Source organism: Lepidochelys kempii, chromosome 1, assembly GCF_965140265.1.
Source record: "Lepidochelys kempii isolate rLepKem1 chromosome 1, rLepKem1.hap2, whole genome shotgun sequence".
Classification (NCBI taxonomy): domain Eukaryota; kingdom Metazoa; phylum Chordata; order Testudines; family Cheloniidae; genus Lepidochelys; species Lepidochelys kempii.
The window spans coordinates 267,655,392-267,677,775 of NC_133256.1; the positions used below are offsets into that span (position 1 = coordinate 267,655,392).

Here is a 22,384-nt window from a genome sequence, read left to right on the forward strand (position 1 = left end):
TTCGTGGGCTACAGCCCACTTCATCAGATGCGTAGAATGGAACATATAGTAAGAAGATACATATACATACTGTGACAAAGTTCCTGCTCTACCTTGATGGGTCTTGCGCTTATTGGCGGATTTGCTCGCCTTGGAGCTTCATGGCAGCCCTCAGCTTGGCCATTTTTCTGAACCCACAGTCCCAGTCGACTTCTCCTGTGTCTGACCAGTTGAGAGGATTTGGGGGGAACGCAGGCCCGCCCTCTACTCCGGGTTCCAGCCCAGGGCCCTGTGGAATGCAGCTGTCTAGAGTGCCTCCCAGAACAGCTGTGCAACAGCTACAACTCCCTGGGCTACTTCCCCATGGCCTCCTCCCAACCTCTTCTTTATCCTCACCATAGGACCTTCCTCCTGGTGTCTGATAATGCTTGTACACCTCAGTCCTCCAACAGTCTGCGTTCTCACTCTCAGCTCCTAGTGCCTCTTGCTCCCAGCTCCTCACACGTACACCACAAACTGAAGTGAGCTCTTTTTTAAAACCCAGGTGCCCTGATTAGCCTGCCTTAATTGATTCTAGCAGCTTCTTGATCGGCTGCAGGTGTTCTAATCAGCCTGTCTTAATTGTCTCCAGAAGGTTCCTGATTGTTCTGCAACCTTCCCTGTTACCTTACCCAGGGAAAAGGGACCTACTTAGCCTGGGGCTAATATATCTGCCTTCTGTTACTCTCCTATAGCCATCTGGCCCGATCCTTTCAGAATACAGAGAGCATGAAAAGGTGGAAGTTGCCATACCAACTCTAAGAGGCTAATTAATTAAGACGAGTTATTAGCAACAGGAGAAAAAAACATTTGTAGTGATAATCAAGATGGCCCATTTCAGACAGTTGACAAGAAGGTGTGAGGATACTTAACATGGGGAAATAGATTCAATTTGTGTAATGACCCAGCCACTCCCAGTCTCTATTCAAGCCCAAGTTAATGGTATCTAGTTTGCAAATTAATTCTAGTTCAGCAGTTTCTCATTGGAGTCTGGTTTTGAAGCTTTTCTGTTGCAAAATTGCCACCCTTAAGTCTGTTACTGAGTGACCAGAGAGGTTTAAGTGTTCTCCTACTGTTTTTTGAATGTTATGATTCCTGATGTCAGATTTGTGTCCATTTATTCTTTTACGTAGAGACTGTCTGGTTTGTGATATATGCCATCATGTGCCAGCAATGCCCCTCTGCCATGTACATTGGCCAAACTGAACAGATCCCTTTCTGCAGTACTCCTTCCTAGGCAGTCATTTCCCATTTTGTATGTGTGCAACTGATTGTTCCTTCCTAAATAGGGTACTTTGCATTTGTCCTTATTGAATTTCATCCAGTTTACTTCAGACCATTTCTCCAATTTGTCCAGATCATTTTGAATTTTAATCCTATCCTCCAAAGCACTTGCAACCCCCTCCCACCTTGGTATCGTCCTCAAACTTTACAAGTGTACTCTGTATGCCATTATGTAAATCATTGACAAAGATATTGAATAGAACTGGACCCAAAACTGATCCCTGCAGGACCCTACTTGTTATGCCCTTCCAGTATGATTCTGAACCACTGATAACTACTCTCTGGGACAGTTTTCCAACCAGTTTTGCACCCACCTTATAGTAGCTCCATCTAGGTTGCATTTTCCTAGTTTGTTTAGGAAACTTGCATGATAAGGTCATGCAAGACAGTATCAAAAGCTTTACTAAAGTCAAGATATACCACCTCTACCACTTCCCCCCTTTCCATAAGGCTTGTTATCCTGTCAAAGAAAGCTATCAGGTTGGTTTGACATGATTTGTTTTTGACAAATCCATGCTGACTGTTACTTATCACCTTATTATCTTTTAGATGTTTGCAAATTGATTATTTATTTGTTCCATTATCTTTCCGGGTACAGAAGTTAAGCTGACTGGTCTGTAATTCCCCAGGTTGTCCGTATTTCCTTTTTTATAGGTTGGCACTAGATTTTTGCCCTTTTTCCAGTCTTCTGGAATCTCTCCTTTCTTCCATGACTTTTCAAAAATAATTGCTAATGGCTCAGATATCTGCTCTGTCAGCTCCTTGAGTATTCTAGGAGTCACTTCATCAGTCCCTGGTGACTTGAAGAACTCTAATTTGTCCAAGTAATTTTTAACTTGTTTTCTCCCTATTTTAGCCTCCTCTGAGCCTACCTCATTTTCATTGGCATTCACTACGTTAGTGTCCAATCACCACCAACCTTCTTGGTGAAAACCGAAACAAATAAGTTATTAAGCACCTCTGCCATTTCCACATTTTCTGATATTATTTTTTCCCCCTCATTGAGTAACGGACCTACCCTGTCCTTTGTCTTCCTCTTGCTTCTCATATATTTGTAAAATGTTTTCTTGTTACCCTTTATGTCTCTAGCTAGTTTGATCTTGTTTTGTGCCTTGGCCTTTCTAATTTTGTCCCTGAATACTTGTGTTATTTGTTTATATTCATCCTTTGTCCTAGTTTCCACTTTTTGTAGGACTCTTTTTTGATTTTTAGATCATTGAAGGTCTCCTGGTTAAGCCAGGGCAATCTCTTGCCATACTTCCTATCTTTCCTACACAGTGAGATAGTTTGCTCTTGTGCCCTTAATAATGTCTCTTTAAAAAGCTGCCAACTATTGTTTTTCCCCTTAGACTTGCTTCTCATGGGATCTTACCTACCAACTCCCTGAGTTTGCTAAAGTCTGCCTTCTTGGAATCCATTGGCTTTATTTTGCTGTTCTCCCTCCTATCATTGCTTAGAATCATGAACTCTTATCATTTCATGATCACTTTCACCCAAGCTGCCTTCCACTTTCAAATTCTCCACCAATTCCTCCCTATTTGTCAATATCAAATCTAGAACATCCTCTCCCCTGATAGCTGTCTTCACCTTCTGAAATAAAAAATTGTCTCCAATATATTCCAAGAATTTATTGGATAATCTGTGCCCTGCTGTGTTATTTTCCCAACAGATGTCTGAGTAGTTGAAGTCCCCCATCACCACCAAGTCCTGTGCTTTGGATGATTTTATTAGTTGTTTTTAAAAAGCCACATCCATCTCTTCTTCCTGGTTAGGTGGTCTGTAGTAGATCCCTACTATGACATAACCCTAGTTTTTACCCCTTTTATAATTTTATTGGGGTTAATTAATATATCAGGTAGTTCTCTAAATACTAATAAATCAGTTGCTGGAGTGTTTCTTTTGCTTTGGAAGAACTGTTCTGATGGCTTGGTGGCCTGAGCTGAAGGGTGGTGCTTAGTCCTGCAGTATCCAGCAACAAGACTGGACCACTCCAAATTCCTTGGAGTTGGGGGACATTAACCCATTAGGGATAAATGAGGAAGGAGATGGCTAGCAGAAAGAAAATGATCAGGTAAGAAATTTCTCATTCACTTTCCTTAGAGATCAGCAGAAAGAACTTGTGTTTAGTGTTTCATTGAAAGGCTGTCATCTTAATAGTTCAACACACCTTTTTAGCTCTGCACCATAGTATCTATAATAAGTTTGAGCCCATATGCTGAGGAGGAACTTTGAAGTCACCTCCTGACCCAGATGTGAGGGTTTCTCAGTAACCCACATTTTGAAAAATGCCAGTCTAATGTGTGACTAAGATAATGTCATTTTAAGTTGATATAATTTAAACTTCAAAATTTTTTTGTATATCTGCTTGTATATTAACTGTATACTGTAACGTATTTTTGTAGTGAAATTGCAAATGCCGAATTCCTTCTCATGGAGAGTTTATATTATGAAGATTTTTTGATGAAACTTTCTCCTAAAGAATGGCAAGAAGAACAGAGAACAAAAAAGTTGAAAGCAAGAATAGACAAACAGAGAGAAAGAGAGTGCATGCAGAGAGAAATGATTACGTGTACTTTCACTCCACACCAAGAAAAAGAAAGTGTACGCAAAGAGAAGATAATTTCTTCAGTTTCACGCCAACCACGCCACTGTTCTATTTTTTTAAAGCCAAGTATGTGTCTGAAAATATAAAGTACAATCTATATAAATGTGGTTAAGGCTGAAAATTTAAGCACACACAAGTCAGAACTTTAAAAAATGAAGTGATCAGATGCTGATTTCATTTCAGTGTTGCAAACTCTCATTATTTTACCACAAGTCTCACAATTTCGGTGGGGTTTTTTTCATGAAACCCCAGCTTCTGGAATCCACAGATTGTATGAGAGCTCAGCTTTCAGTTTTTGAAAAAGTAAGCTTCTAGCCCTTTTGGTTACAGAGAAAAGCTTTAAAAAATGAAGCAAGTACACCTTTACGACTTAGAAACCAGAAGACAAATGAAGAGAACCCCAAATTTATTACTTTTTTTTTTTTAAAAGTCATGATTTTAAAGCCACTCTCATGATTTTGGAGTCTTGACTCATGGTTTTTTTAACATGTAGGTTTGGAATTCGGGGTAAATAATGTGGCTCACATAAGCCCTCGTTAGTGGGTTGTGTCTTTTGAAGCTTGATGTTTAGGCTAGCAATGTTTATTTTTTTCTAGATTCCTCACTTAGGCGTTGTTTTTATTAAAAGTTTAATTAAAGGTGTATTTTTAAATTGATTTAGTTGAAACAGTGCAAACCTCTGTGTGGATATTCAAATTAATTTAAACCTGTCTTGCATTGATTTAGCTTAATCTGGTAAGGAATCCGCTAAATCAGGTTTAAATCCATATAAGACATGTCTACAGAGGAGTTTGCAGTTAAGCTAAATCAAATTAAAAACTGATTTTAGCTTAACTAGCGCAAGTTTCTTGTGCAGACAAGACCTTACTGTTAAAGGCCTGTTCCCATATTACCATTTGTTTTTCCCAGTTGCAGTTGGAAAAGCTTTCTTGGTTTAGCTCAGATAAAAAGTTCCTTTACGTTATTCTTTATTTAGATCCCATTATATTTTCCACTTGCTTTTACAGTAAATCAGAGCAGTAACTTTGTTGTTGTTGTCAGTCAAGACACATTTCTTTTAGGAAAGCTCTTCAGTTATAGTTCTCTTTATATTTTTAGATAGACTCTATGTATCAAATACAGACAGGCGCTTCAGTTCCTTTGAGAAAAGTGCTGGATACAATAGGAAAACATCAGCTGTAAGTGAGAGTTGTCACCAGAGAACAGCAGTGCATGGTAACAAAGGTATGAGGTCTATGCAGTAGGGTGGTGAAGGTATTCCTGTTCACTGATGGTAAAATTCACACAGTCATGGAGGGTTCGTTCCCCTTGGTAGGATTGTCTCTGTGAGGAGCAGGGGCAGAGGGTGCATAGATGAAGCAGCCGGAGACGTGAGTGCACACTACAAAATTAAGTTGACTTAAGTGAGGTTGACATACAGCCATCACAGTAATTACTGCGGTGGTTCCTGTCCACACTATGCCTCCTTTGTCAGTGGTGTGCATCTTCACCAGGAGTACTTCCACCAACTTAACTGTGTGGGGCACTGACAACTGGATCCCCCACCCCTGCCCCGGGAGGGGGGGCAGCTGTGAGCCTCAAGTGGGACTGACAGCTCAGACTGTCAGCCCCAGGGTGTGTGGGGGTGGCTCCAGCTTTGAGCCCTGCGTGGGGCTGACAGCCAAAACAGGCAAAGTAACAGTGTCTACACAGACACTGTCACCCTGACTACCTCCACCTAACGGCGATGCTGCTTGCAAAGGTGGAGTTATGAGGTCAGTGTAGCGGGCAATTTACATGGGTGGGATCAATGTCTACCTTACATCTTACGACTGCTTTATATTTGTATTTAATATATATTTACAAAGAAACTGTATGATAGTTATAGACGAACTGGTAAAATACACCTCCTTAACATATGGAGACCACTGCTGGTAACATTCCAAGGAGCAAGATAAGAATATACCCCTTAATGTGTAAGTTCATCTTCCTATAGATGAATAATAATATAATTTGGATACGTATTTACTTTCAAATTTATCCTTTTATTGCTTCACATTTTGAAGAAAATGAACGCAGGTCTTCTAGAAAGCTCACAAAAGCAGACTTGAATGAAGAAGTGAAAATGTTAAGTGAGTGCAAATCCATCTTGACTGATAAAAAAAAGACATCACCAAGGTAATAGAATCAGACAAACTTTGCTTTCTCCATTCTCAGTTTGCTTTCTCCATCTTCCTGTGTACAATAAGAAGAAAATATATCAAGTAAGAGAGCAAATAAAATAAGAAATGCAATTATATACCACAGTAAGGAAGTTTATCAATAATTCTCCCACCTCCATAGTGGTAGTGATTTGATAGTGGTACCAATGGCCAAAGCCAGCTAGAAGGATCCACATTTATGTGTTCCTCCGCCCCCAGGTCAGCCTCTGTTCTGAGCATTGACATCTGGTAGATAGAAGGATTTAACAATCATTGGTGCTAGCAACTTTAAATCAACAACTTAGTATTAAGGTGACTTGAGGATGAAGGCCCAAGAATTTGTTGTGATTATTCACACCAGGAGAAGTATGATGACTGAATGAAAATTTTGTCAGTGAACATCTGGAGCCAGACCAGTATCAGGTGAAGGTGCCTGCGATGGGACAGCTAAATTAACTGTCTTGTGGCTGAAGGCTCACAGTTAGGCTTGGCTGTGGGGCTCCCACTGGAGGTGCAGCACTGGTTACAGAGCAGTGGAGTAGAAAGACAAGAGGACTGGGAGAAACAAGGGAGCAGAGTAGGAGGGAATTGAGAACTGTAATTTAGCATCGTATAGTTAACTGTCCTTTTTCATCCTCTTTTAGTTAATGTTGTTTTTCTTTGCAGATAGACGTGTCTGTTTTGCCCATCCATTCTGCCATATTTCTGCCCTTGATTATGTGCTGGAACCTGCTGAAGGCTGTCACAATTTAAAAAATAGATATATCCAAAGCAACGTGTGGGCTATTGAGCTATATTGAGCTCACAATGATTGCTTGGTTTGTCTACACAGTCATTAATACCTGTATATAACACACAACTTTGTGAAGCACTTATAAAGCAGCTATTATTGAAAAGGGCAGAAAATATTCTTGTAGGTTCAATAGAGTCCTGGAGAATCTATAAGTACAGGACAGTGCATTGAAAGAGTTCCTTTGCAGGAATGGGTGTGAGAGTTCCTTTATAAAATCAAATTTAATCCTGTTGGTTAAAGCTTCAGTTCCTCCCTTCTCTCCACTGTATGCATATGTGGAGAAGACTAAGGCCTAAGTCTTCAAAGAGCTGAAAACATCTTTTGCAATGATGGGAGTTCCCTTTCCACACACTGAAATCAGAAAGCTCTTGTAGGATTGGGATTTTAGGCTTAGAAACCAGGAACTGACTCCTTTTCTCCTTCCCTTTTATATCAGGTGGGAAAGCGAAAGTGATTGTGCAATTCATGAAGATTCCTTGAAAGACCTGGACACTGATATGGTAATTAAACTAGGCTTCTCGATTGAACATGTGTCCTCTGGAAAATGAGATTTTTTTTTTCTTTTAATGACTTGATTTTTCTTATGCAAAAATTGCAGAAATTCTGGGCCAGATTGTGTACTTGGTTGCACATGTTCAACCCATTGGCCAGGTTCTCAGCTCTGCTTCAGCAGCTTTGCATCACTACAACAACTCAAATCAGCCACAGACCTTTCTTAATCAGCTCCTTAAGATTCCCCCTATACATTTTTCTGTTGTTTTAAATTTTAGAAAAAATTATTTGCAGCAAAACTGAAGTTACCTAACATAGGTGTAGCTCTTCTTCCAGTAAATGTTATGTATCTTTCTTTCCTCTATCTTAGGTGCCAGAAATATATTTCACAGACCCAAAACAGTTACTTCAGATCTTCACAGAGCTAGAGGAACAAAATCTTGCATTGATCCAAAATAACCAAGACTTAGATGAAACTATGGATGAAATTGAGCAGATGGCAAAAACTATAAAGGCAAAACTGTAAGTTATTGAACTAGAGAGAGCAATATGTAAAGCTAGTTGGTACCTCTTCACTGCTGGATATTTAAATTACCTGACCTATTCCTTGAACAGCAAAGCAGAGACATTTTCAACATAGTCATGCTTTAAGTATGGCTCATAAGGTATTTTGAAGGAGCACAATTTCTGAATAAGGTAGATACATAACAGAAAATACCAGTTTTACTACACAAGCTTGGCATTTTTGGGTTGCAAATAGGTAGACTGGGGAGACAAATATCCTCCATGTTGTGTATGTCCTATTTGTAATTAGTAAGGACCATATAGTCCCTGGCCCTCGTGTGACAGAGTGGAGGAGAAGGCGCTGGGATTATTACCGTGACGTTCATTTAACCATAAATCCTTTATGAAATACAAAGGCCAAATGGTATTTATACAATTGCTCTAAACATGCCTAAAAAGCCTAACTAATAAGCAGTATACTACGTCCAAGCTCTAACAGAACACTTACAAGCGTTTGATCAAGATACTTACAAATGGACTATACCCAAGGCTGCTTAGACACATATTGGCCAGCTCCAACATGGTCAGGCAGGGATTAGCAATTAACCCTTTCAGAGTTTATTTTTTGTATACCTCCTTTAACAAACAAGTGATGTCATTGCCAATTCTCAGACTTTAGCTAAGGCCGGATGAAGCAGTTTCTTATGTAACCAATTATTTAATGCACCTGGTACCCAGTTAACCATGGTTTATTTCCATTACTTCATCCCAAACCTTAAATAAGGTAACACAGGTATTTTGAAGTTTCACTACAAGTTTAACACAACAACTCTTCTTTTTTCATGATCTCATTCTCTTTGGTCACATGCTTTGGGCCTATTGTGCATGCTAATGTCCCAACTCAATTTAAAACCATAGTTCACTCAGATCTAATGAGGGCCTATATTCCTACAGAATGGCACAAGGAGGCTCTTCTCCTCCTCCTCCTCCTCCCTCCCCCATTCAAGTGCCTCTGGGGATACTCCACAACCTACAGGGGGAGCAGAAGGACACAGGGCTGCCCCAATCCCTTTTGCAATCAAGATCCACTTTGGACAATGTGGTGGTTATGGCACTTTTGCTAAATTTCAACGTGGGTAATTAAATTTACTTTACTTACATTTCCATTTTGAGCTGGATAAGAGATTCTTCTTCACTTCCTGCCCCACAGGGTTGTGTAATGTGTCCGAGTGCTGTTAAATAGCTGTTGTGTTCCAACCCCCAGCAAGGTGAAGTGACCCCAATATATTATTTTGTATGCACTTTGGGAGTAAAGCTACGTTATGAGCTGCAGATATTACTTCACAGATGCCTTATGGCCTTTTGTCTAATAATATCCTTTCACAAATGCACAGCTTATTTGTGTTTTATTTTTTAATTAATTTCAAAGTTTTTAAAATCAATTTTTTGTTCATTTTCTCTATTTAATTGCCTAACTTCTATAGTGCATGATGCTTATTTATTATAGTATCAATTGATAATGACAAAAAGAAAAGGAGGACTTGTGGCACCTTAGAGACTAACAAATTTATTTGAGCATAAGCTTTCGTGAGCTACAGCTCACTTCAAGTGAGCTGTAGCTCACAAAGGCTTATGCGTGAGCTGTAGCTCACAAAAGCTTATGCTCAAATAAATTTGTTAGTCTCTAAGGTGCCACAAGTACTCCTTTACTTTTTACAGATACAGACTAACACGGCTGCTACTCTGAAACTTGATAATGACAGTCACTGTAGTGAAGTCTAAATAATCCCAAGATTTGTTCTAGCTGCCTAGAATGCTTTTGAAATTGTTACCTTATATGAAAAAAAAATTCCTGTCATTTTCTTTCCCCCTTTAAGGGATAAACTGATTTACTGTTTAGACTTTGAAGCTCTGAAGTCTACCTTTGCCTAAAATAGCCAGTTTCTAAGATTTTAGCGGTTGTCTAAAAAGAACATTTTAAACTGCTGAGTGATGCTTACTGCACAACCAAATGAATCCACAGAATATATTACTATGACACAGATCTCTTTTTACCCACAGAAATGAAAAATTAAGTGTTGTTATAGGACATAAAGAAATTCTTAAAGTTTCCTGCATCAGTGAAGAGGAAAAACTCACAGATCTGGCACTAAGAGCTAAAATGTTTTCTTTTGGAGAGTTTAATCCAGAAATCCAGGTAACTCTTCTGTAAAACATGTTTTATATCAAGAGAACAAATTTTACAATTACAGCTTTAAAAAAAATCTTATTCTTATCATAGAGGAAAAAGCTGCTGGAATGGGGATTTTCTCATGCCTTGAAATAAATAGTAGTGTAAAGTATTCCATGTGGTTCCTCCCCTCTCTTCTAATCTGTTCCTGTTCAGATAACAGCATCAATTGTGCAGTGTCTAATACTTTATTATTATTATTATTACTTCATTTACCATCTGCAGCTATTCAAGTTGCTGATGTAGAAGTCAGTAAATTCTTCTTTCTAGCTATGGTACAGTAAATCTGACTAGGTAACGTTGTGCGAGGGGAAAGGGATAATATGAGGTTATATTTTTTTCCCTTAGACTATGTATTTCAAGTGTTTGAGCACAAAGATAGATAAATGTAACATGCATGTTATGCAAGTGTGCAATTACTTCATATAAATGTGAGCGAGCCATAGTCTCTGGGCCTGGGGTCTGAGTCTGCAAGAAAAATATCACACAGGCTGTGCTAGAGGAAGATATGCAGAGATCAAGAAGATTCAGTAACAGTAACGTAAACCTTTGCTTTATTCTCTGTGCAAACCTGAATTGTGATACCTGGCTTCCAAAATCCATTCTGTTCACAGCCTTATTTTCAGGACTTGAACATATTTAAATAAATGTGTGTTTGGAAAATAATAATAATGCAAGTTCATTGACAAAAAACTTAGTTAATACAGAGTTAAAGAGGTCTGGTGATATATCATACTCTTCCAGAAAGTTGAATTCAACAAGCAAAATTCAAACTTCTGAAAACCAGTAAATGAAGTGTTAAATTACAGGCCCATGTGACCTTAACTCTGCCTCCCTGAAGCTGGTAATAGACGCGAGGAATTAACTGCCTGCACTCCCGCTGCATTCCCTGTGTTAGCTGTATTGAATTTTGGAGAGATTAGCTGGAGCAGCTTGGAAGAGCTGTGATTGTGATAAACTGAAATCTGGAGGGTATGCCGCTGGGACGGTGATCCCTTCTACCTGGCCCGCATGTGTGTGATCAAAGAAAAAAGGTGCATCTGTACATTTGAGAGATCCAACATGCCTCATTTCAGCACTGTGTTGTGTAGGTTGTGTCATTAGTGGGACACAGGGATCTTCTTGCCAGGGGGCTTGTCAGTAGTTAGGATGGTTTGATGATGGGTAAGTGAAAGTACAGTGTTGGCATCATGTGCATAAGGGTTTCCACCTGAGCAGCCCCTGCTCCAGCCTGCATCTGCTCCTGCCTCAGCCGACCACCCAGCAACTCTGACAAAGAGCATGAGATATCACCAGGAAGTCTTCACTCTGTGTTTTCACAAAGTTTTGTCCGTGAATTTCCTAGGTTTTTTATTAACAGAAAGGAAGGAAGAAAGATTTGTTGTAGGAGTTAGTGGGGATTTAGGCAGTTGTAGTTCTTGCGTAGCTTTGCAGTTGATACGCTGTTGCGCTTTGGTAATAACAAAAAGAGGTAGCCATTACATAGTATTTTTGAATCAGTAGATCTCAAAGAACTTTGTATCATTCTCCCCATTTTACAGCTAGGAAACTGAGGAACAGAAAGGTGAAGTGACTGGCCCAAGGTCACCCAGCTGGTGGATTGTAGCTGTCCCTAAACCCACCACCTTCCCTCACCTGAGGCCCCTCTATCCCCAAAATCCTCTCCTTTCCCTTGCTGCAACTCCGGACACCTCTCCCTGCCACTCTTCCACCCCGCAATATTACTTCCCTCCTAGCAAGCGTTCTCATATTTCATTACATTGTCCCAAAATAACATACACTGTAATAAATGAAGGGGGGGTAGCCCCCCTTTAAGAACAGCCAGCCAGCCAGTTAGCTGTAAAATCCCTCTTGGCATCTGTTCTCTGCTTGCTTTACCTGTAAAGTGTTAACAAGCCTACAGGTAAAAGAAAAGGAATGGGCACCTGACGGAAAGAGACAATGGGAGGGCTTGAACTTTTAAATTTGGGAAAGAAACATTCCCTTTGTCTGTTCTCTCTGGGCTGGAGGGACAGAGCAGCAATGCTGTAAGCAGCTTAAGCCAGGTGTGATCATAAATCATCAGATCATGTATAGAACTACTTATCTGAACTCCAAATGTGTAAGTAGATCATAATGTTTAGCTAGACGCAATCAGGTTTATTTCTCATCTTGGCTTGTGGATCTCCTTTGTGCTAACTCCAGATGCTTTTGTTCAATATTGTCATTAATGATCTGGAGGATGGCGTGGACTGCACCCTCAGCAAGTTTGCAGATGACACTAAACTGGGAGGAGAGGTAGATATGCTGGAGGGTAGGGATAGGATACAGAGGGCCCTAGACAAATTAGAGGATTGGGCCAAAAGAAATCTGATGAGGTTCAACAAGGACAAGTGCAGAGTCCTGCACTTAGGAAGAAAGAATCCCATGCACGGCTACAGACTAGGGACTGAGTGGCTAGGCAGCAGTTCTGCAGAAAAGGACCTAAGGGTTACAGTGGATGAGAAGTTGGATATGAGTCAACAGTGTGCCCTTGTTGCCAAGAAGGCTAACGGCATTTTGGGCTGTATAAGTAGGAGCATTGCCAGCAGATAGAGGGATCATTCCCCTCTACTTGGCATTGGTGAGGCCTCATCTGGAGTACTGTGTCCAGTTTTGGGCCCCACACTACATGAAGGATGTGGAAAAACTGGAAGGAGTCCAGTGGAGGGCAACAAAAATTATTAGGGGGCTGGAGCCAAGGCCGTCCTCACCCATATGCAAAGTACACAGTTGAGTAGGGCACCAGGAAAGGTACCCTACACAGCTGCATGCTGCTCCAGCCCCTGCTCTGCCCGAGCCCTGCCTCTTCCCACCCCTGCTCTGCCCCAGCCCCGCCTCCACTCCCCTGAGGACTGCAGCAGGGCCAGGCCTGCACTCACTGGCGGTGAGAAGTGCAGACTGGCCCCAGCTATGCCGCCGGTGAGTGCTGGGGGGGGGGTTCCCCCATCCCCCAAGCCAGCCCCCCACCACTGGAGGCCTGCCCCCACCCCCTCTGGGGGGGCTGCGTAGGACCCCAGAATAGCTAGGGACGGCCCTGGCTGGACCACATGACTTCTGAGGAGAGGCTGAGGGAACTGGGATTATTTAGTCTGCAAAAGAGAAGAATGAGGGGGGATTTGATAGTAGCCTTCAACTACCTGAAAGGGGGTTCCAGAGAGGATGGATCTAGGGGTACCAGATGATAGAACAAGGAGTAATGGTCTCAAGTTGCAGTGGGGGACGTTTAGGTTGGATATTAGGAAAAACTTTTTCACTAGGAGGGTGGTGAAGCACTGGAATGGGTTACATAGGGAGGTGGTGGAATCTCCTTCCTTAGAGGTTTTTAAGGTCAGGCTTGAAAAAGCCCTGGCTGGGATGATTTAGTTGGGGATTAGGTCCTGCTTTGAGCAGGGAGTTGGACTAGATGACCTCCTGAGGTCCCTTCCAACCCTGATAGTCTATGATTCTAACCTTTAAGCTGAACCCCCAAGAAAGCTGTTTTGGGTGCTTAATTTTTGTAATTGTTTCTTTTAAGATCTAGCAAAAAGCCTAAGTTCCAGATGTATTTTTCCCTTTTTTGTTTTTAATAAAATTTACCTTTTTTAAGAACGGGATTGGATTTTTGGTGTCCTAAGAGGTTTGTGCATGTTGGTTGATTAGTTGATAGCCACAGCTAATTTCCTTTGTTTTCTTTCTCAGCTCTTCCCTGGAGGGGGCGTGAAAGAGCTTGAGGGTACCCCACAGGGAGGAATTCCCAAGTGCTCCTTCCTGGGTTCAGAGGGTTTTTTTTTTCATTTGGGTGGTGGTGGCAGCGTTTACCAAGCCAAGGTCAGAGAAAAGCCGTAACCTTGGGAGTTTAATACAAGCCTGGAGTGGCAACTATTAATTTTTAAAATCCTTGTGGGTCCCCACTTCCTGCACTCAGAGTGACAGAGTGAGGATTCAGCCCTGACACACACACAACAAAGCTACATCTGAAGGCACGGTGCTAAATTCTTTCTTAGAATGCCCGAGGTTGGGCTCAGACTGATACTGGCTGGAAGTCAGGTTCAGTGGGTGCTGTAGATCCCATTGAGGGACCCACCTGCAGTGAAAACAGACACGCTAGAAACCCTGTTGGTTATTATGTTCATGCATGCTCCAAGTAATCCATTTAGTTCCCGCGCATTAGGCATGCGCCTAACTTGAAACTTAACTATCTTGACACTACTGTTTTCAATTTTGCTAACAAAGGTTAGTGGATGCCATGCACCAGTTGACATAAATGTCGGGTGATTGAGATCATTTTGGCCAGGCTCAGAGCCATGGTTTAATCTCTCAGACTGGGCAAAAAAACAAAAAAAGTTGGTAAAATATGTCAACCTTAAGAAAAGCTGTTGTGTTTTTTTTTGTGGGGGGAGGGAGGTGGGCACTATGTCTCAGGAAGCCCTTGGTCCAGTGACCCTAAATTTGCATCACTAACCCATGCCCCCCCATAAGGCACATCATATTTCAGGGCAATCTGAGTAACTGCGGATTTTAGAGTCTGCCTTTAAACAGAAAGCTGGTCTGAACCTTAACTGTAGCAGAGCTGGTATTCCACTATGACACTGTCACTGCTTATCTCTTGTGAAAGAAACCCACTTCTTGGGTCCAAGGCCATGTCTACACCAGAAAAAAAGACAGGTGTTTGTAATGAGGTAGATTTTACCTGATAGATAACAAATTATAAAATCCTTGTGTAAACAGGATAAATTATAGTTTACCTTACTGTAGCTGCTGCAGGTGATCCCTGGGCTGCCCCTTAGGGGCCACAGTTCAGCCAGGGACTTAAACACATGCCCAGCTATAAGCATGTGAAAAGTCCCATTGACACACATGTATGCATGTACGTAAGTACTTTGCTGAATTAGGGCCGTAGCTCAGGAAAGAATAGACTGAGGTATTTATCACCAAAACGCTAAGGTGGAATTTCCTTGAATTCCATGGCTGCATATTTGTTGTTTTTCATAAGGTTAAACTGCTTCTGTTTTTTCACCATTCACATAACACAAACATCGTCCTCCTATTGATGTGATTACATGTGACTGTCACATTGATAGTAAATACACGTGTATATTGTCTGTTGCTTTAAGGAATTTACAGAAATGCTATTATATTCAAATATCACTCATGCAATATTTTATAGGCTCTTACAGATTTGTTTGTGTTTAATCTAAGGACAAAATGCTACATTCACTTACTAAAAAGGTAGCAGAAGTGTACAGAGTTAGTGTTGGAGAAGTAGACGCATCAAGCATTAGCTCCATTCAGATGTTGAGGAGAATAGAGAATCGAATTGAAGAACTGTGTGAATTGTTGGAGTCAGTTCCAAAAGAAAATATTGAAGCAATTGAGAAAATTAAGATGAAAGAAAGAAGGCAAAGGTAAAGTGAATGTTCAATACAGTAACTCCTCACTTAACATTGTCCCAGTTAACGTTGTTGTTTCGTTGTTACCTCGCTGATCTATGAGGGAACTAGCTCGTTTAAAGTTGTGCAGTGCTCCCTTATAACGTTGTTTGGCAGTTGCCTGCTTTGTCCACTGCCTGCAGGATTCTCTGGAAGAGCAGCCCCTCCTCGTGGAGATTAGAATCAGGGGGGGCCAGGAGCCCTCCCCCCTCATCAGCTCCCCTAAATCCCCTGTCAGGTCCTGTGACTCAGCAGCTGCCCAGCAGCAGTTCAGCTATCCCTCCCCCGACTGTCATGTGCTGCTCCTGTCCTGTCCTTTGCCTTGGAGCTGCTCCCTGGAGCTTCCGGCTTGCTGGGAGTTGGGGGAGGAGGGGGGGTTGAAAGGGATGCTGATATCAGGATGTCCCCCTCCTCCTGCCCCCCCACCCCGCTCCGTACCCCCTCTCCATAAAGCAGAGGAGGGGGACAGGGCTCAGGGACAGAACCGAGGGAGCTTGCTGGAAGCTGTTGCTTCCTGTCTGAACTGACTTATGCTTAAAAGGGCAACGTACTTAAAGTGCAGTCAGCGTACTTAAAGGGGCAATGCACATCTCTCTCTCTCACTCATGCATGCACCCCCTCTCCCCCCCCCCCCAGCACTTTGGAAAGTCAGCACCTGCGGAGCGTGCATGTGCTATTAGGAGAAGGGAGTGGTGCGCTCCAGCTGGATAGTGTGGGCTCATCATCATGTTCCATTTTTGCCCCCCACTTGCTCTGGCCCAGGGCCCCCGGAAACCTTAATGCACCTCTGAGCATGGGATATGAAGGACTCGTATGGTGTCTAATCTCAACCAGTGGTTATTGGGTTTAGCAAACTGAGATGTTTTTACTTTTATTTAATGGACAAAAACGTATGACTTGATGGGCAGTCTTGTCCTAGAATAATAGAGAGAAACAACCAGGGAATGAGGTCAATGGGAGTAGGGAGCCAGACCCTAACCCATGTGTTATAGTGATAATATGACAGAGGAACACCATCAGGTTATAGTCACTAACAATCCACTATAGTTCAACTTTTTGCCCTATTGTACATGGGAGTGTCTGGTTGGTCCTCAGTAGCCTATTATTTGTTATCTGGAGGTACTATATTTGTACAGCTATGTTCCAATGGAAACAAATGGATTGGGCAATTTTTTCTTCCTGTTTTTCCTGTTACTTTTTTTTAAAGAGATAGTGCCAGTGAGATAGTATGAGTTGGAGTTCTCAGGGGAGCAAACATCTTGCCAAATGCTCCTTCTTTGGATGTTACTATATTTCAAAGCTGGGTTTACCACAGGTCAGAAAAACAGTTCATTTAATGTGATATCACACACAAGTTTTTCAAAAAACATAAAAGAAACTGTTTAATATACAAAAACCCTCAGAAATTTGAATACAACACTGATCTCATAAAAGGCCCCAATTATATTTTTATGTTCTAAGCGTTTCTGGAATTATTTTTTCTACTTTTGGTGCAGAAACAGGTCTACACTTGTTTTGTTATATAATAAAAATGCTTTTGTTTTATGTTAGGGAAGTTCAATCATGAGTTAAATATTTATACTGTGGTATATTGGAATATCATAGTTGACATTTTGTATGAATATTACAATAAAAATACAAGTAGCTAAAAGGTTTTTCTTTTCTGTCAGTACACCAGATGTATCTGTTGAAACAAGGACACATTTAAATGTTTCAGGACTAGGAGTTGCTTTTAGTTGATCTATTACAAAAACAACAAAGTGGAGATATGGCTACTCCCCAGCTGCATGGTGCTGGATATCTATTCTTGGACATCAACAGCTCATTTAAAATTAGGGCATGTCAACCATGTTCAAAACATCACACATAAAAACAAAGTTTGGCTTTTCCAAATAACAGCAGATTTTTCTTTGCAGCTGGAAGCATCCTTCAAGTCCCAAAGCTCCGACTTGTTCTAAACTGCCATAGGGTCCCTGGTGCACTAATTTTTCTTCTAGTAGAAGAAGGTGGCAGTTTCTACCTTTAGCATGCATCAGACCTCTCAGCACAAGAGGAAGGGATTCGGAGGAGATATGCTCCTTGCCATGAATCAGCAGGAAAGCTGGCTTTGTAAGGCAGAGATTCCTTTCCTGATGAGAGGGGCTGAGCATGTTACCTTTGCTGCACTACTTTCACAAAAGCAAGGGACTAAGGCCCTGCTGATCCTGCCAACACACACGAGTGATCCCATTTTGTTGAGAAACTAGCCACATAGATTCCAAGCCCAGAAGGGACTATTGTGATCATCTAGTTTGACCTCCTATAACACAAGCCATAGAACTTCCCCAAAATAATTCCTAGAACAGATCTTTTAGAAAAACATCGAATTTTGATTTTAAAATGGTCAGTGATAGAGACTCCACCATGACCCTTGGTAAGTTGTTCCAATTGTAAATTACTCTCATTGTTAAAAATGTAATCTTATTTCCAGTCTGCATTTGTCTAGCTTCCACTTCCAGCCATTGGATCATGTTATACCTTTCTCTGCTAGACTGAAGAGCTCATTATTAACTATTTGTTTTCCATTCAGATACATACCAAGTAATCAAATCACCCCTTAACCTTCTCTTTGTTAAGCTAAATAGATTGAGCTCCTTGAGTCTATTGCTGTAAGGCATGATTTTTAATCCTTTAAGCATTCTCAGGGCTCTTCTCTGAACCCTCTCCAATTTTTCAACATCCTTCTTTAAATGTGTACACCAAAACAAGACACAGTATTCGTGCAGTGATCACAGCAGTGCCAGTTGCACTGATTTGGGTTGTGGGAGCATAGATAATATGACAATTAATAAAGCTACTGCTATTGTGTGATTCCACAAGGTGCCATAAAGCAGTAGCTATCTGGGAAAAGAAACTGGCATCTGTTTTAGCTGAATTCCAAAGTTAAATAAATGTCAAGGCAGTTACAGCATGCTTTGTCCTTGTGTTAAATTACCCAGCAAAAACAGAGATAAAACACCTGGCAGGCGTATTATGTTCCAACCTTGACAGTCATGTCTAGTCACCAAAAAATTATTACAAATTTAAGGAGTTTTGTATGAAAATTCAGAACAAACGTATCTGATGTAATGCAGGTAGTTTACCTCCAGTAGCTCATTTTGTTACTGTGGTAATTTTTTCAAATGGTTTCAATTTTTTCAAAAGTTGGTTTGCTCTTTTGAGGAGAGAGGTTGCCTAACCATTCCTGGTAACTTAAGAACTTCTTCATGGACATGAATAGGGGTTTGCAGGATCAGAGCCTAAATGTGGGGCTTGAGCTTTGATTCTCTCTACATGGCAGCCTGTTGTGAAGTGAGTTGGGTTCATTAGGTTTGTTTGGGTTGTTTTTTTTTTAGCAAGAATTAAGGATTCCACTGCAAAAAGCCACCATCCTGTTTTTAATTGACACTTTTGCATTAACACTATGATGTAATGTCTAATATAGTGAATAGTTATACTGTACTGCCCCCTTATGGGTTTTATCAGTATATGAGCTACTTAAATAGTATACAAAACTTTTTATGCATTAGCTACATTAGTGTGACCAGAATTTTGTAAAGCCTCTTTGTTTTTTCCTCATATCGTACATTTGGTAACTTACAGTTTGCAGTCTACTGTACACCCACCACAGAAAAGAATAAATAAAGCATACAGCATCAAAAAAGTATGCCTGAAAAAAACAGGACAGTAATGTAGCTGGAAGGCCATTCTTTATTCTGAGTGATTACTAAACTCACACCCCAGCATGATGTGAAGGGACAGATTGTACTTTTGGATGGATGTGCCATCTTTCAAAGAAGACATAAAAGCCCACACCTGAGCACATGTGATAAAGATTTTGTACCCCGTTATGAAAGATGTGAAAGAAAGTTAGCTAGTTCTGACCAAAGCCCAATTTGGTTAACTGTATTGTATCTGCCTACTGCCTTCCCATCCCCTTCCGACATACCTTGCAGTTTCAAGAGGATATGTTAGTATAGGCTTCCTGTTCAACCTAAATAATGTCACTGTGCACTGTGAAACTGCTACCATGTTCCACCCTAGAACTGGATAAAATTATTTCAGCAATAGTTCCTAAAGTGTTTTTGACCTATTAGTTATACATATGTATAGTCATTTCTGGGGTAGAATATGGCAACTATCTAACAGTGCACTACTTTTGGAATGTCAGTGTGATTATCCAAGCTCGGCTTTGGCTAGGTCAGTGTTTGGCTAATTTCTGTTTTTCAAAAAAGTGCCATGAGAATTTGAAGGTGCTCACCACTTGTCTCCAAAAGCAACAATTCCAGCAGCACAATACCACTTCTCACCAGTCTGTGGCATTAGTTTGATTTATATGGAGAGGAGAGTCTCGTCCTGTCAAAACACTTTCTATGTCATAAAGTTGTTGTTTAGAAGTATCCCATCTGAATGCTGATTAGGACCAACACCGTATAGCTTGTGAGAGCTGATGTAATCATAGTACAAGACTATGGTTTAAAAAAAAGTCTGAAAGAGGACAAAAAATTTAAAGGCAGTGACTGCCTTATGTGGAAATAACATCATGATACCCTTTCCTTCTCCCCTGCTCTGCAAGTTAGACATGATGCTCTTTTATAAGAAATAAACTTTGCTTCCATCAAATTCCTGAACAGTGACATCTAAAATCTGTTCCTGAATGTTACATCTAAAACAGTAATATTACTCTAGTAAAAAAAACAAGCAGCTATATAGGATCCCAGATTATTTTTAAAAATTCTAATATGCAAACCTGCCCCACTTCATTCTCCTTAGTCATTTTGCTGGTAGTTCAGGAAAACACCTTTCTTGAACCAAGATAATTAACTACTATTTGAAAACTACTGTTTGTTGCCTCCAAAATTAAATTTAAAGAACAAAAAGAGTTTGTGTTAAAGTTTCAGACCTTTTTGTTCCTATCAATACCTTAGGAGTCACTAGCAAATTTTATTTTTCGCCACTGCAGATTACGTGAAGAAAAAAAGAGACAAGAAATGAAACTTCAGGAAGAACGACTGCAGTGTTCTCTGAAAAGAGCAACTGCAGCACCAAAGAAGAAGGTTTGCATTTAGTTTATTTTTTCTGAAAAGTCTGAGACCACATGTATTTTTCTTAAGAAAAATCCTGTCCCCTTATAGCACTTTTAAAGTTAAATATTAGTATTAGCTTTACTTTTCCTATGCAGGAGAGAAATTTGCATGTAGTTATGACTAAAACATAAAACACTACTGATCATTAGTCTATTCAGTAAATAAATTTACAAAATTTGCAGTAGTAGTAGATCACTAAAAATAATTAATCCACTATAACTTATTTGACATCAGACAGGCCTTTTAGAATAAGAGCTAACTAGTATTTGGTGAAAACTCAATTATAAAGCACTAAAATATGCCAGCAACCAATTAGTGGAGTAACTGAAAATGTCTAGCCCTTATTTTGAATAGTAACTAATTGAATATTTCAGTAAAATACTACTTGAAGCTGGTTGAGGGAAATTTAAAGTATAATCCAGTTCAAGGTCCTTTTATTTAATTAAGAGGTCACATCATTAGCAGTTAGAAATCAGCAGAGAATTCACATTTCAAGAGCATACTTGAACTGTTTCCATGGCCTCAACTACAATATATAAAATGTACAATTCTATCTGCTTCATATTTTCTGGATGCTAGTACTACTCTGCATTCTGCTAGCATCATTATTCAAACTGAGTAGGCCTGTAAATGTAGAATGAATTATGCAACTGTTCAATTACAGCCAAAAAACAGGGTAAAATCAGAAAACTGAGTGAACATTATCACCTCAACCTTATTTCTTCCCTCTAACTGTATATGTTAAGGTACATCTTAATTATATAATGAAGTAAATGCAGTAACACTAATTACACATCTAAGATTATATAAGTAATTAATTTTCACTGTGTTATACAGTTTTATGTTGTCAGGGTTGTGTGAGAATTTAATGTGGCCCTCTATTAATAAATATGTAAAAACTTGTGCAGTTTCCAGATTGTCTGATTTTATCTCAACCTCCGAGACACACAATTTGAAGCATAGTCTTGTTTTTCAAATTAGGCAGATGAAATAGCTGTGAGTGCTCTACTTATGCATGTTTTTCTATTTTGAAAAATGAGTTTCACGGAGCAAGCTAAGGTACTGCAAATGCTCGTGTACATGGGTAACACCCACAAGTAAAATGATTCATATATTTGTTTGTAAGCTCCAGTCTTAATTGATTGACTGTGCCAGAAGCAGTGCAAGTTATTAGAGTAAACTGAAGAACAGGTAATTTCTAATGTTTCAGTGAGTTGTTTTAGGTGGCATATAACAAAAGCAGGTAAAACTTTCAGACACACAATATTGTTAAAGCTGGGTGTCTTTAGTCTTTTGCAGAGTGTAGATTAATACAAGTTTTGAAAAGTGGTGGTGGTAGATTCCAATTTCTCTCTGTTCTCTACCTCTAATCTTGGTAACAGCAGTATTGTCAGGCCTGCTAACAAGCTAGAATTGGGAGGTTTCAGAGTAACAGCCACGTTAGTCTGTATTCGCAAAAAGAAAAGGAGTACTTGTGGCACCTTAGAGACTAACCAGTTTATTTGAGCATAAGCTTTCGTGAGCTATAGCTCACTTCATCAGAGGTGCTTCTTCCAGAGTGGGGAAGGGAGCCTTTCCATAGCCGCAGGCTAGGATCCAGGCTAGGAAATGATTCATTAATACTCATGTATAAATGGTAGAATAAAAGGCAGCATACTGCCACAACAAAGAGAAGGCAGTAAGTGCCACATACTGATGCTAGTGCCATGGGAAGGAGCCATCCCAGCCCTGAGCCACTCAAGAT

The 22,384-nt window shown here is 40.3% G+C and overlaps 1 protein-coding gene across 7 annotated transcripts in view; it reads left to right on the top strand.

Moving 5' to 3' along the window:
• CCDC38 (coiled-coil domain containing 38) overlaps positions 1 to 22,384 on the top strand; it is a 40,975-nt gene that overhangs the window by 15,624 nt on the left and 2,967 nt on the right. For 6 of the 7 annotated variants that reach the window (XM_073327488.1, XM_073327485.1, XM_073327484.1 and 3 more), the window contains 8 exons: positions 3,705 to 3,973; positions 5,006 to 5,131; positions 5,953 to 6,064; positions 7,317 to 7,380; positions 7,743 to 7,894; positions 9,938 to 10,073; positions 15,306 to 15,511; positions 20,517 to 20,610. In XM_073327488.1, the coding sequence (XP_073183589.1) occupies positions 3,705 to 3,973; positions 5,006 to 5,131; positions 5,953 to 6,064; positions 7,317 to 7,380; positions 7,743 to 7,894; positions 9,938 to 10,073; positions 15,306 to 15,511; positions 20,517 to 20,610 (1,159 nt within the window). The remainder of the gene's footprint in view (positions 1 to 3,704; positions 3,974 to 5,005; positions 5,132 to 5,952; positions 6,065 to 7,316; positions 7,381 to 7,742; positions 7,895 to 9,937; positions 10,074 to 15,305; positions 15,512 to 20,516; positions 20,611 to 22,384) is intronic. The other variant, XM_073327490.1, reaches the window with a different exon arrangement.